Source organism: Myodes glareolus, chromosome 16, assembly GCF_982192425.1.
Source record: "Myodes glareolus chromosome 16, mMyoGla1.1, whole genome shotgun sequence".
NCBI classification, from domain to species: Eukaryota; Metazoa; Chordata; class Mammalia; order Rodentia; family Cricetidae; genus Myodes; species Myodes glareolus.
Window position 1 is genome coordinate 3,836,344 of NC_142041.1, and position 14,493 is coordinate 3,850,836.

Consider the following 14,493-nt stretch of genomic DNA (forward strand, 5'->3'; position numbering starts at 1 on the left):
CTCTGGGCCATTTAATCGACAGACAGACCAGGTTCCTATCAGAGCGGCTACCCCAGAGAACAGACACTGAGGCTCCATGTCAGGTGCTTGGGAAAGGATCACCACAGGCGACAGAGACAGTGGGTGTAGGACTCGCTCTGGTGGATCTGAGTCCATTTCATTCATTAGCTCCAACATTTTCAACCTAGGATTCTCTGATGTGACTCCCAGGTGCCTTAATGCAATTCACTTAAAAGTTTGTGATCGATTTACAGCTGAGATATGATCAAGTCACACGTCACAACACTCCTCAAAATTTCCTTCTCACGGCTTTCCTCCTTTGTAAAGTCAGAGCTAGGATACAAGGCACTCTGAGTACATGCTATCAGCTAGTCTAGTGTCTCCACGATTATTTACATTTCTTTACTCTATGGGGAAAAGGACCGTGAACAGAAGTGCCATAATTTCCTTTAGGCCCCAAAGTTGATTTCTTATAGCAAACTGCACTGATCCTGCACAAATGAATTCCTGACTGGCTGACCCTGCTTGCTAGAACTTCAGAAGCTTTGTTTCAGTATAAATGACCAACTCTGTTCTGTTTACTTCCAAAGAGTAAACACAAAGCCTAAAAATTGTGTGTGTGTGTATATATATGTGTGTGTGTGTGTGTGTGTGTGTGTGTGTCTGTTCCTTTTCATTAACAAAAAGCCAGGCTTGGTGACACATCTTGCAATCCCAGCACTCCCAGAAGCTGAGGCAGAAGAACAATGACCTTGAGGCCAGCCTGGACTATGCAATAAGATGATGTGTCCAAAGGGACAGGGGAGATGGCTCATGGGAAGTTCATGTAGTGCAAGAATCCGAACCTGAGTTCAAATTCCCAACGCCTACATCAAAAGACAGGTGTGACTGCATACACCTGCAACCCCAGCATTGTGGGGTGCAGGGACAGACGGCAGTAGAGCGATCTCTAGAAAGTCAGCCGAGCTGAAAGGCTGAGCTCCTGCCTCAGTGGGAGGTACTGTCTTAAAGAAATAAGACCAAAAGAAATAGAGGAAGACACCTTAAATCCTCCTCTGGCTTCCACATGTACATGCACCCCCTTCCTTCTACACACCCACAAAGACACTGTGGTGGTTTGAAAGAAAGCAGCTCCCAAATGGAGTGGCACTATTACGAGGTGTGGTCCTGTTGGAGGAAGTGTGCCACTGTGGGGGCAGGTTTTGAGGTCTCTTTTGCTCAAGATTCCCTCAGTATGACCACCAGTTAACTTCCTGTTGCCAGCAAGGTGTCGGACACTCTATTTCTCCAATACCACGTCTGCCTGCATGACTCCTTGCTCCATATCATGATGATAATGAACTGAATCTCTGAAACAGTAAGTGAGCCACCCCAATTATATAATGTAAGAGTTGCTGTGGTCATGGTGTCTCTTCCCAACAATAAAAACCCAAACTAAGGCAGACACCATCTCAAATGTACATAGACAGATACAGCAGAATAGGAGAAGATATTATTAAATCCAAAGAAAGTTTCAAAGCTCTGCCTCTTAAAATCAGAACTTATGCCTTACCGTCTACAAAGGGCCCAATAGAAGACAATCCTAATTAAGTCACGAGTCACTGATCAACTTACATGCTAGCCAGATCCATAGGTATGACTATGTATCATGGCAGACTTCTCTAAATGATGGGCTATCCCTTGCACAAAAAAAATGCTTTATGAATTAGAGTTTTATTTTACAACTCTCCCTCAGACATAGGAAGCCCAGTATCTATGACTTGTGGTTTTTACAGATAATGATCACTAGTAGACTTCTTTACCATTTTCCAAACCGAGAGAAACAAAATAGAAACACCAATATTGGATTCATATTTAATTGTAGATTTCAAAAGGGACTGAAAAAATTTAAAGTCTAACTATACAAGTAGGAACAGATATCAACTAAGCAGTACATTTCTCACCAGGTATTATTTGAAACTGTAAAAATCTTGCTTAGACTTAGTTATTCTTCCCAAAGATCAGTATATTAAAAGTGCCCTTCAACTATTTAAAATTTTCACTGCATAATATCTAACAAGCATATTAAATGCTAAGCTATTTGAAAATAAGCAGTTCGGCACAGAAAACAATAATAAATTTATAATCAAAGAAAAGGAATGCTGACATTATATGGTTAATAAATAAATAAATAAGAAAGCAATAATAAATTTATAATCAAAGAAAAGGAATGCTGACATTATATGGTTTTCTACATAATGAAGACCACATTTGCAGTAAAGTCCAGTAGATTTGTACTAAAATAAAAACGGACAGATACTAAAGAGAAATATAAATTCCTACCATATGTAAATAACAAAAGGACATTATAGTTAAGCTAATCAAGAAAAATTTGTAATGGGGTTATCCTAGACATGTAGAGGTATCTTTATATAAGAAAAGAAAGACAGGCGGAAGAAAAATTGAAAAGAATCATCATATTCGTACACAGTCACATTGGCACTTAATAACACCATTAAAAAACTTCCTTTAGAAACAAGACCTCCATGAGTGAGCTCTGCTTTTTAATGAAAACTGCGACTTACCGTAGCTTCATTGCAAACCGTGCACTTGACCACATGCTGGTGAAGTTTACCATCCAGGTTGATTAGCGATTGGCACACGCGACAGTTGATCACAGGAACCCCACTGGTCCCTGGACTGGCGATGGCGGTGTACGGAGGCGGAAGTTCAGCTGAAAGGATTTTACACTGAATCAGTCTTCAGAATCTCTGTGGTTAGTCTGAGCACAGAAGCATGTAACACGAGGGCCGGCTTGTTGGGGTTTCTGTCCCGCCCAGTACCCCAACAAGCCAGCAAGTCCCAAGGAAAATCACATGGAGTCTACATTAGGTTATAAACTGATTGGCCCATTAGGTCAGGTTTCTTGTTAACTCTTATAACATATATTATCCCATTATCCTTATCTATGTTAGCCACATGGGCTCAGTACCTTTCTCAGTGTGACAGCTTACATGTTGCCTCTTCGATGGTCTGTGCAGGAATGGCTAAGGGAGTTTCCTCCTCCCTAGCCTTATCCTATTCTCATTGCCCCGCCTCTACTTCCTGTCTGGTTGACCCACCTATACTTCCTGCCTGACCAATCAGCGTTTTATTAAAATACATGATTGACAGAATACAGACAATTCTCCCGCATCATTTCTCCCCCTTTTTTTTTAAACAAAGGAAAATACCCATAGTCCATTTGTTGGGAATGTGGGCGTAGTATTCCAGGCTACTTCCTGCTGGTTGGGGGCGCTGATGATCTTATGGGGACCTAAAGAAAATTTAGAGTTACAATCAAGTCCTGACTGAAGTATCCTGTGAATCTTGATCATCTCAGGCAGCAGTCTTGAATCTGTTCTGGATGTATAACTCAGACATCTGGGCCATCTGTTCCTGTTGGAGATTTCTCAGGTGGCCTCCCTTGATGGAACTTGATTTTTCTTAACTCAGAATGAACCCATAGCCTCTCATTTTCTGTGGAAACAAAAGCAAAATCTCTTCTCCAAAGTAACAAACCTTTTGACTTCAGTTTTGAAGCCAAGGTATTTTCAAAATACCTATCCTGAGTAAGTCCAGCAGTATTTATCAACAACAGTCCTTTAGCAGCTGTTGCTCCTTCCTCAGCATTCAAACAATTTAAAGAGAGCATAATAGCATACAGTATGAAGATTCTCTGTGCATTTTTCATCTTTATGTGGCTTTATTTTAACCTCTATTTCTTTTATTTTTACTTTTACTTTTTGAGACAGGATCTTTGTATATCTTTGTCCTGGAATAACACTGTAGACCAGGCTGTCTTTGAACTCACAGAGATCCTCCTGTCTCTGCCTCCCCAGTGCTGGGATTAAAGGTGTATGCTACCACACCTTGAACTCACAGAGATCTGTCTCTGCCTCCCAGGCATTGGTATTAAAGGCATGTACTACCACACCTTGAGGTCACAGAGGTCAATCTACCTCTACCCCTTGAAGTCACAGAGGTCAATATGCCTCTGCCTCCCAGGCATTGGGATTAAAGGTGTGTACCACCACATCCAACTACTCTCTTTTTTTCCTTTTAACTTTAAGAACTTTAACTTTTAGCCTGCATATACACATTGTAAACCATTTAGAGGTTTTTGTCCTCTTTGAATCTCTCTTTACTGTATATTTTTCTTTTTCTGACTACATGAGCCTTTAATTTACTAAGCAATATGGAGAGCCGTGGCTTTGACGGCTAGATCCAGCTCATTTTTTAGCTTTCCAGCCTCACGGCTGAGATACCAGCCAGAGCTCTGTTCACTGCCACAACTCTATGGCGTTTCAAGGTCCTTGCCAGCAAGCAAGCTGCAGCATTCTGCTCACAGACCACAATCAGTCAGACTGCCTGCCTGAAAGAGTCAGAGTTTGCCCTGGCAGGACGGCTCAGAAAACCGGCATTTTAAAACAGCGCAGTTTTTTTCCTTCTATGCCTGAAAACAAAAAAGCATGCATTCAGCTTTTCAACAACACCATTTAAGTGTTTCGTGGCAGGACCTCTTAATGAGCTGCAAGGTTTTGCAGCTAAAGCTGAGTCAGGAAGCCTCTCTTAGATGAGAGTGCTTGCTTGCCTCTAACAAGCAGAGCAGACCCGAGAAATTGCTGCCACCAAGAAAACATGCTTTATTCTATTCTTTCCCAAACTTTCTCAGGCTTTCTGTGGATGCAGTTATCCACACGTTGGGCGCCATCTGTAACACGAGGGCCGGCTTGTTGGGGTTTCTGTCCCGCCCAGTACCCCAACAAGCCAGCAAGTCCCAAGGAAAATCACATGGAGTCTACATTAGGTTATAAACTGATTGGCCCATTAGGTCAGGTTTCTTGTTAACTCTTATAACATATATTATCCCATTATCCTTATCTATGTTAGCCACATGGGCTCAGTACCTTTCTCAGTGTGACAGCTTACATGTTGCCTCTTCGATGGTCTGTGCAGGAATGGCTAAGGGAGTTTCCTCCTCCCTAGCCTTATCCTATTCTCATTGCCCCGCCTCTACTTCCTGTCTGGTTGACCCACCTATACTTCCTGCCTGACCAATCAGCGTTTTATTAAAATACATGATTGACAGAATACAGACAATTCTCCCGCATCAGAAGCATTAGACATGCAGGAGAAACTGTGAAAACATTTCCTCCATATTTCAGATTGAACACTAGCTGATTGTCCTAGTTGCAGAGAGTAAATGTTGGGAAATATTTTAAGGTGTGTGACTTTTGTTTATTCTACATTTGATTAATTGTGGAGCTGTGGTTCTTTGCCTGTCTAAAACACCTGATGGTCTAATAAAGAGCTGAATGGCCAATAGCAAGGCAGGAGCAAGGATAGGCGGGGCTGGCAGGCAGAGTGAATAGAAGAAGAACCGAGGGAAGAGGAGCAAGAGAACAAGGAGAGGAGGACATCAGGGGCCAGCCACCCAGTCACACAGCCAGCCATGAAAAAGGAGTAAAGAAAGGTATACAGAAACAGAGAAAGATAAAAGTCCAGAGGCAAAAGGTAGTCTAGATGATTTAAGTTAAGGAAAATTGGCAAGAAAAAAGCCATGCTAAGGCCAGGCATTCATAACTAATAATAAGCCTTGCTATATGATTTATTTGAGAGCTGGGCGGAGGGTCCCTCAATAAGTCAAAAAAGTAGAATATCACAGAACAAGTAAACATGCATGTGACTGTGTTGTCAAAAAGAATAATTTTTAACTCTAATTAAACCCAAATTTTGATGGCTTAGGTCTCTTGCAGTGGGGAATTTCCTTTACTCAAAATATCTACCCCATTCCTTTGCGCTCATTTGTAGAGCTGTGTAGGGTGATTCATAAAAACCCAGAGACAGAAATTGGGGTTCAACATGAAGGTCAAAGGGGCAAAACAGCCAGCCACTGGCTCTTACCTCTACCTCAGTATAAAATGACGATCCTGCCTCCAGGAATCTCAGAATGAGACTGTGACTGAGCGCTGTCTCCTCCCATTTTATATTCCTCTCTAGGGCTGGGATTAAAGGTGTGCACCACTACCACTTGGTTTTTATGGCAAACTAGTGTGGTTACTGGGATTAAAGGTTTGTGTCACCACTGCCTGGTCTGTAAGACTGACCATTAGGGCTATTTTACTCTCTGAACGTCAGGCAAGCTTTATTTACTAAAAGACAAATGAAATGCCACTACACAGCTGGTAGAAGCAGCTTGTGTCTAACGGAAAATTATATAATAGTGCATGTGTAGCACTTGATAATCTGAGACAGGAGGATTGCAAAACAAGGCCAACCTGCTTTACTACATGGATAAAGGGACAAAAGGCTCAAGATTCCCATTCTTTAACAACTGGGCTGTGACCTACTTGCAATCTAATCACACTGATTTACAGCATTACAGCTTGTCACCCAACACTCTAAATCACCAGAGAGACAACGCTGTAAAATGTACTCCATAAGACACTAGGAAGCCCACCTATTCATCCCCTCATGGACACCTACAGATGGCTCACAAGGTGAGCCCAAGTAACTTCTCTGCTATTACACTGTTATCAAAATATCACCGTTCCCTCCTAGAACCAAGACCCCCTCTGCTACACCTTCTCTAAGAACTTGACCGTCCTGAGTATGTCTCGACCAGTTTCCACTCTGTCTGTCTGGACCCTTGGTAAACCCTTTGTTACCCGCTCACGTCACCATCCCTCAAGACCTTTTTTCATGGCAATAAAAGACTCTGTCAGAGAATAATAAAGAAAAGTTCTCACTACTAGAAAATAAAAATAGTCAACCAGTTCAAGTTTAATCGCTGACACATAGGGTAAGTTGAATCCTGTTGTGCTTTCTCCAGATACTGGACCAGTAAAATGACTGGCTGGGATCAGGATTAAATAAAGACTGAGAATGTTAAGGAGAGACGTGACCTGACCCAGGCAAAATGAACAAAACAGGACGAGACGGGGGTGGGAGGGGGGTGGCACTCTTCGAATTTCAGACACAATCAAAACAAAGTAAATTTAAGAATTTCTAGTTCCAAATGTTTATTTATCATTAAGAACTTTTTGAAAAAGATGTATGAGTTATGAGTAAAACAAAATGATGTCTGAGATAAGATAATCCAGGAGCAACCCCAGCACAAAGGACTGGAAATAGGAGAGTGTCAAATGACTGCTGAAGAACAGAGGAGCACATGACATGTGCCTCACGGACTTGGAGAAGATTCATCTTACGTGGAAGACTCGGCAGGGAAGAAGACACTCGAAAGACAGACTTGTGCCCCTCCCTTCGGCTACCAAAAGTCATCGTCTGTCTTTGTTTCTTTGTTTCTCTCCATGTGAGTGGAGGCATGGGGAAGGAAGAGACTCGACAAAGAACTCTGCCAAGCTGAAAAACATAGGCGCTCTGGGTATAGACAGGGATCTTATGAACCACAAAGACCCTAGATTCTTTACTCCCTCAAAATGAAGCATCTTTAAGATTCCATTTTATTTGACTGCGGATGAAATATAAAGCTGATCTCATAACAGAAAACAGAGAGAGTCTGGGGTCTGGGTCCCTTCCACCAGGAACTGATGAGCCCATCTCATGGATAAATTTACCCTTTTCTCGAGGCTTCTTATAAATTACAAGATGCTCAAGGCGAGAGAAGGAGGAAATTCGACATCCCTACCTACCGATGGACAAATTGCAAACACATCCCTTTCTCTTTACCAAATTTTGTTTCCCAATTTCTCTCCAAACACAGAGGAAGGAAGGCGGCAGGTTTAAAAACCTAAGTACCCACAAAAGTAAAACCTTCAAAAATCCCCATACCTCAAAAACACACACAAGCAGACACATAGCTTATTCTTGCTGTTGTAGTTTGGCTCTGTGAAAAGTCAATTTGATTGAATGAGTAAAGAGTTATACCTACTTTAGAATTACCTGATATACTAGAAATAAATCTCATGGGACTACACCCCTAGACAAAGAACAACAGGCAACTGAGAGCTTTTGAGAACATAAGAAAGAGCCCTCCCTAGGAACGAGGGAAGCCCTGATTGGTCATCCTGTTCCAAGGGTTCAGCCCTGTAACCATACACATACAAGCAACACTAAATGAACTTAGCAGTTCATGTATATATGTGTGTGTATGTGTGTATATGCATATATGTAACAAATAACAAAGAAAAAGAGGTCATGAATTTGAACAAAGGTTGGGAATGAGAGGGTATATATGGAAGGGGTTGAAGGGAGGAAGGAGAATAATGCAATTGTATTTTAAAACAATCGAAATATACATCACTTTTTAAAAGATAACAAAATCAGCTGGAGAAGGGGTCCTGATACAGCACTCTAAGACAGGGGCTCCGTAGGAAGCACCTGGCCCATTCTGTGTGTTTTCTGTTTGTACCTTCATTGTTGGGCCCAACATGTCAACTCATTATTCTTTTTGTTTTGTTTTGGTTTGTTTTCTATTTTTTGGTTTTTTTTTTTTGTTTGTTTTTTGAGACAGGGTTTCTCTGTGGCTTTGGAGCCTGTCCTGGAACTAGCTCTTATAGACCAGGCTGGTCTCGAATTCACAGAGATCCGCCTGCCTCTGCCTCCCAAGTGCTGGGATTAAAGGTGTGCACCACCTGACTCAACTCAAAATTTAGCTCAAATTGGCCTTGAACTCACGACTCTCTTTCCTTAGCCTTTCAAATTCTGGGATTACAAGACCATCAAATTGGTTCTAACTACATAATTGCCTTTTAACAGTGCTGGAGATCAAAGCCTTGCACAACTAGACCAGCACTATGTCACTGAGTACTCTCCTCTAGGATCGAAAGTCCTTTTGATGTCAGGGACTATCTTAGGACTTCTACAAAGATTCACCCAACACATGACCGGAGTGCCACCAAAGAGAACTGGCATGCACACAGAAAACAACGACAGCTGATCATGACATGAGCTACTTCTGAAATTCCTATTCAGAATCACGTGACACTCTTCAAAGTCTCAAGAGGACAACACAGTTGGCACATTTAAAATCTGCACACGGTCTCCTTATTACACAGCCTTATTACTCTGAATTTTCCAGACGTTTAGCAGCAAGTGCCATGCAGTCCAGTGATTCATGAGCTGGATTCCTGAAGCAGTCACGGTTCTAAGCAAGTGGCCATTTCGAAATGACATTACTGCTTAGGTTTCTGGGAAGCTTGTAAGAGAGCATTGCCAACACCAAGCATGAAAGGGAACTGTGCATGTCTTAAGTCATAAAAATAGCCTGAAATCCTTGAAAGAATATTAAGGTTGATCTAGAGTAACCCATCAAGCTTGAAGAAGACAAAGCGGGGTAAAGCAGCTATAAGTGTAGAAGACATTTAAGGCCTTGCAATTTACAGGTGGTTTTGTCAGATCTGAAGGAAGGAGACATTGGTCTGAGGAAAAGAATACACACTTCCCTAGAAATTCAAGATGCACAGCCTGTTTTAATGGGCACTAGAGGAGCAAAAGTAAAAGTAGATTTCTGCTCTTGCCTTTCCCTTGAGTTATAGTGACAGGAAATAATTCTCCCATAAACTCGGGCCCCCTTCTACACAGAAATACAAGTAAGAAACTTTAAACAACGTCATTAAACACACATGGACATGTGTGCATACACACACACACACACACAGAGAGAAATAGAGAGAGAAAGAGAGAGAGAGAAAGCTTTTTCAAAATTGTGAGGGAGAAGGAAAGACAAAAGGAAAGGAAGGTGGGCTGCAGAGGTGGCTCTGCAGTGAAGAAGGTCGGCCCTTTCTCAGAGAACCTAGAGCCCTAGCACCCATGCTGGGCAACTCATAATCATTGTAATTAATTCCAGTTCCAAATCAGGTGCCAGTATACAAGTGGCTTTCACTCACACAAATGCATACATAAATTTATTAATAGCTTGTCATTTTTTGTATGTGGGTATTCTGTCTGCATATAATGCCTGCTCACCACATGTATTCTTGGTACCTGAGGAGGCCAGAAGAGGGCATCAAATCCCCTAGAACTGGAGTCACAGACAGTGGTGAGCAGCCATGTGGATGCTGGGAATGGAACCTGGGTCCTCTAGCAGAGCAGCCAGTGTTCTCAATCACCAAGTCAGCTCTCCAGCTCCAATTAACTGTGTCTTATTTGGTTTGGGGTTTGGTCTTTAAGAATAAAATGCCAGTGCTGTAACAATCACTTTAAATGCAAAATATAAAATCCTATGAACTGATCCTCAAAGATCTACACCATAATTTTTAATCTGGCTGGCTGGGTGGTGGTACACGGCTTTAAGAAAATTTTTAATCTGCCAAACAGGAAAAGCCCCTTAATGGCGAAATATGTTCAAGTCTGCTCTTTTGGAGGCGTGATGGGAAAACCAATGATAATGACCATACCTGCCTTGTTAGTCCCTAGCACTGCCATGACGCTCTGCATTTGGCTGATGTTCACTACTTAGTTACCTAAGAATCTGTTCTTCCCCCATGCTGAACACCACCCTGCCCTTCCCATGCAAGTGGATGAGTTCCCTCCGCCTGCCCTGGGGGCTGTGTGCCTCAACTTCTGGTCAAACCTAAGGTTTGGCTCCCCAGGTCAAGGACTCTGGCTATAGGTGTTGTGATGCTACAGCCAGACTTCCCCCCACCAGAGCTGCTTTGATCATTCATATCCAATGTGTTATAAATATCTGTCATCATTTATAGGGGCTGGTAGCAAATTATTAGTAGTTAATGTACAAAAAAAAACCCTACTGTTTGTCTCAATGTTTCACACTGGTACAGAATTTTATGTGATGTAAATTTAAAGGTTTTTTTTGTTATAGTATATGCATGTTTCTGTTCTTGTTTAAAATATTGTAGCTATACAATAAATATATCATATACCACTGAGGGAAACCACAAGAAAGACTTCGGTAAGAGTTTTTATGTTGTCTAAAAAGCAAGAGAGATGTTGGTATGTTGTCTAAAAAGTGAGAGAGATTTTGGTATGTCGTCTAAAAAGTGAGGGAAAAAGCAGGAGACTAAAGAAATAAAGATAGAAAAAAATGGATTAAAGGTTTAATAATCCATTAAATAATGGATTATTATTTCCATTATTTCCATAATAATCCATAAAAGAGCAAAACTATGTTTGCTGCGGCTTCTCATATATGCAAATACTAAGTATGCTTGTTTTGTTGAAAAGTTGAAAAGTCTATGTAAGTTTTGCAAGCATAGAGCTGAGACAAAAGTGGCCTGGTTAACTAATGGTTTAAAAATGTATTTCCTTGTTCAAGGTCTATTCAGGCTTAAAAATGTATGTTTAGCCTCCTTGCCTTTGCTAACTTTGTTGGGTTTAAGCTATTTGGATAAACTGAGTCATAAATTTTTGTATTGACACTAAGAGGTTTGGACCTCCTATTCTGGGGAAAGAATGGTGTTCCTCTGTCAATCACTCTGGGGTAATTAGAGATTCAATGACCTTGTTAAAGATAGAAAACAAAACACTCATAGTGAAGCTGGATAAAAACCTGTTCAACTGGTCTCCTTGTTAACCACCTTACTTTCAGCTCTAACAGGCCCCTAATGATCTTGCTTTTTCTTATTGACAGACTGATGGCTTTTGTTCGAAAACGGGTCAATAATGTTCACTGATGGTACTGAGGTCCCAGTATCACCCCCTTGAGCCCCTGGACAGACAGGACCCATGATTGAGTCCTGTCATCGGTAATTGTGCAGGGGGGAAATATAGGGTCCAGGCAGCTTTCCCAGGGCAACTTGATACACACCTGCCAAGATGGGTTTATAGATCCAGCAGGAAGGTAGACCTGAGTCTCAGTTTGCCCTAGAGCAATGCTGGCTCTTAGACTCCTCCTATTCCCATTTCACCCTGGTATACCTGTTCCTTGCCTTTGCAGGAGACAGCATTAACAGCGAGATATAAACTTATTCTATGCTTACCCTCGGAATGACTAATTCAGTTTCTTTATTAGCTTTAATTCAAAATTATTACAGAGTATGGAGTTCTAGCCTTGTAAAAAGCTGCTAACTTATCATAGACTGTTAGGAAATGCAAGTTAGTCATCTTTAAAGTACTGATATAATCAATTACAAAATAAGCCTTATTTAGTTCCCTGTATATGTTTTCAAAGTCAAACTTAAAACAAGTAATGAGAAACAAAGTTGGTCTAATCAAACATATCCAGGCAGCCCTCAAACTTAAGAGATCTGCCGAATATGGCATTTAAAATAATGACTTAAAAGCTTATTATATTAGACAGAGACTCCGAGATCCTAGCAGTAACCCAAGGTCCCCAAAGAAAATTATGAGACACAATGTCTCCACCTGGATTACGAAGGAACTGACCACTGGACAAAATGCCCCAGTGCAACACCTGCTGCCAGGACCCGGTTCAGACCCGGACAAACAGCAGGACTTTGGAGATCAGATTGTACCACTTTTGCCTAGACAAATTAAGGCCAGTCTTTCCCATGTCCCTCTTCCACAGAAAAAAGAAAAATTCACCTTATGGGCCTGGCTTAGACAGTAAGACTGCTGTTCTAAATATTTCTGCCTCCAATGCTATGGAAACTGGGTATGACTAACTGTATATGGACTCATTTTTAATAGATTCAGAAACTACTTGGTCTGTACTCAGATATACTTTATTTATCCTTCTGGGATCTGATAGTATTGATGGCTAGGGCAGTTAAAATGTCAGTTTAGCAGCAAAAGGTATCCAGATTCTTCCACAAAGCTATAGCCAACTTGTTAGCTCATTCTAAAGCTACCATACACGGTTCTCTGGACAGCAGAAACATATAGATTTTGCTTCTAACCAAAATCTGTAGTTTTTGCTAGGACTCAAAGGTCTGAGTCTATTCCTTCTGTTTACAGACACCTGTTATCTGCTCTTTTTCTACAATATGGGTTTTTCTTTAAGTAAATAAACTTTGACTTCTGTTCCTAGTTTAAACTTATCTCAATAGGCTTCCACTTGGCTGGCAGATGCATCTAAGCATAGTTGCTGACTACAACCTACTCTGAATGATGGCGAGCCCTGGACTTCCTGAAAGCTGATGTGGACCAGTCCAGCTGATATGAACACTCCCTGCCCCTTCAACAGAGTCTGATGAGAGCCCCATTGCCTAAATACCCCACCACCACCTTTGGCTAGCCTTTCACCTGCTTGGGCCTGGATAACAACGCCCCAGTGTCAGCTTGAAGTAGTTGTGGAACGTCATGCCATGTTCCCTGCCCAAAATAGGTTGAAAGGCTGAGACAAGGGGGAACTCCCTGGCATGGGGGACAAGATAAATACCTATAGTGCCTGTTGATATACTAGAAAAATAGGCCTAGAGTTGTCAATTAATGAATTTATTAATTTAGGTCATTCCATACCTCCTTAAAACCAGAGGCAAGCAGGACCCAAGATTGGGTCTTGTCATCAGTGCTTGTGAAGGGAGAAATGTAGGAGCCAGCCATGATAAGATAAATAGAAACAGAGCACCCAAAGAAAATTCTTTACTTCCAACCATTATCACCTGCCACAGTAGGACTCAGGCCTGAGTCTCAGTAGTTTAGCCTAAAGCAATACCTGGTTGCAGGAAGAACCACAAACTAAGATCACCCGACCACCACCCAAGAACAGACCATCCAAAGAAAATGCCTAACATTCCAACCGCTGTAGATAGGATCACCTGCCAGGACACATTTACCAGGACACCCTAGTCAAATGTCAGCCAATCAGGGGTCCTGAACCTCAGAAACCCCTCACCCCCACCTTTACTACTATAAAAACCCTATTTTAACTGAGCTTGGGGCTCTCCGTTTATTCCAATACGTTGGACATGCGGAGAGTCCGAGTTTGCAGACTTGCATAAAATAAAGGCTCTTTGCTTTTACATAAGGGACTCGACCTCCTAGTTGGCTTTTGGGGGGACTTCACGGATTTGGGCATAACAAATCCGCACTTCTCGGCCTTTCATTCCAATTGTCTGCCCATCATTCTCGTCCTAAGGCCATTGAGAACACTTCTGTGCTCTTGGAGGCTCTCACTCAGAATTTACCCCCAGGGAAAACTCCTCCCGTAAGAGACCTGCAGTTTTGGAAATTTAAGACAGTTACTCCCACAATAATTATGATTTAGATTTCTCACATCATCTATTATCACTGTTTAAACAGCCGAGAAACCACTCGTAGCTCAGGGAAATTTCTAGACAAAAGCTACAGTGATCTCAGAATTGCCGCTCACTATTAAGTCAAAAATTCTTTGTTTTTAAGAGTTTTGGTCGACACTTAAACCATGAGCATTTCCTCTGTGGGGTTATATTAGATGAGAAATCATTTCTTGCTATGCATGTGCCATCCTTAATTCTAGACAACACTGTCAGATCTTCAGGACTATGCCACATCAGAATTGAAATCAACCTATGAAGTTTAACGTTTCCTCTTTTAAAAAAAAGCCAAAGCCTAGAGATGCTGACCACTGCAGGATGTGGAGAGACCTGTCACTCCCGGAACACAGTC

At 41.7% G+C, this 14,493-nt stretch overlaps 1 protein-coding gene across 1 annotated transcript in view; it reads right to left on the minus strand.

The window, feature by feature from the left end:
• The window catches only part of Pip4p2 (phosphatidylinositol-4,5-bisphosphate 4-phosphatase 2), a 55,754-nt gene that overhangs the window by 23,421 nt on the left and 17,840 nt on the right, over window positions 1-14,493 (minus strand). Inside the window, exon 2 of the mRNA XM_048420137.3 lies at window positions 2,565-2,713. Coding sequence (XP_048276094.1) covers window positions 2,565-2,713 — 149 coding nt within the window. The remainder of the gene's footprint in view (window positions 1-2,564; window positions 2,714-14,493) is intronic.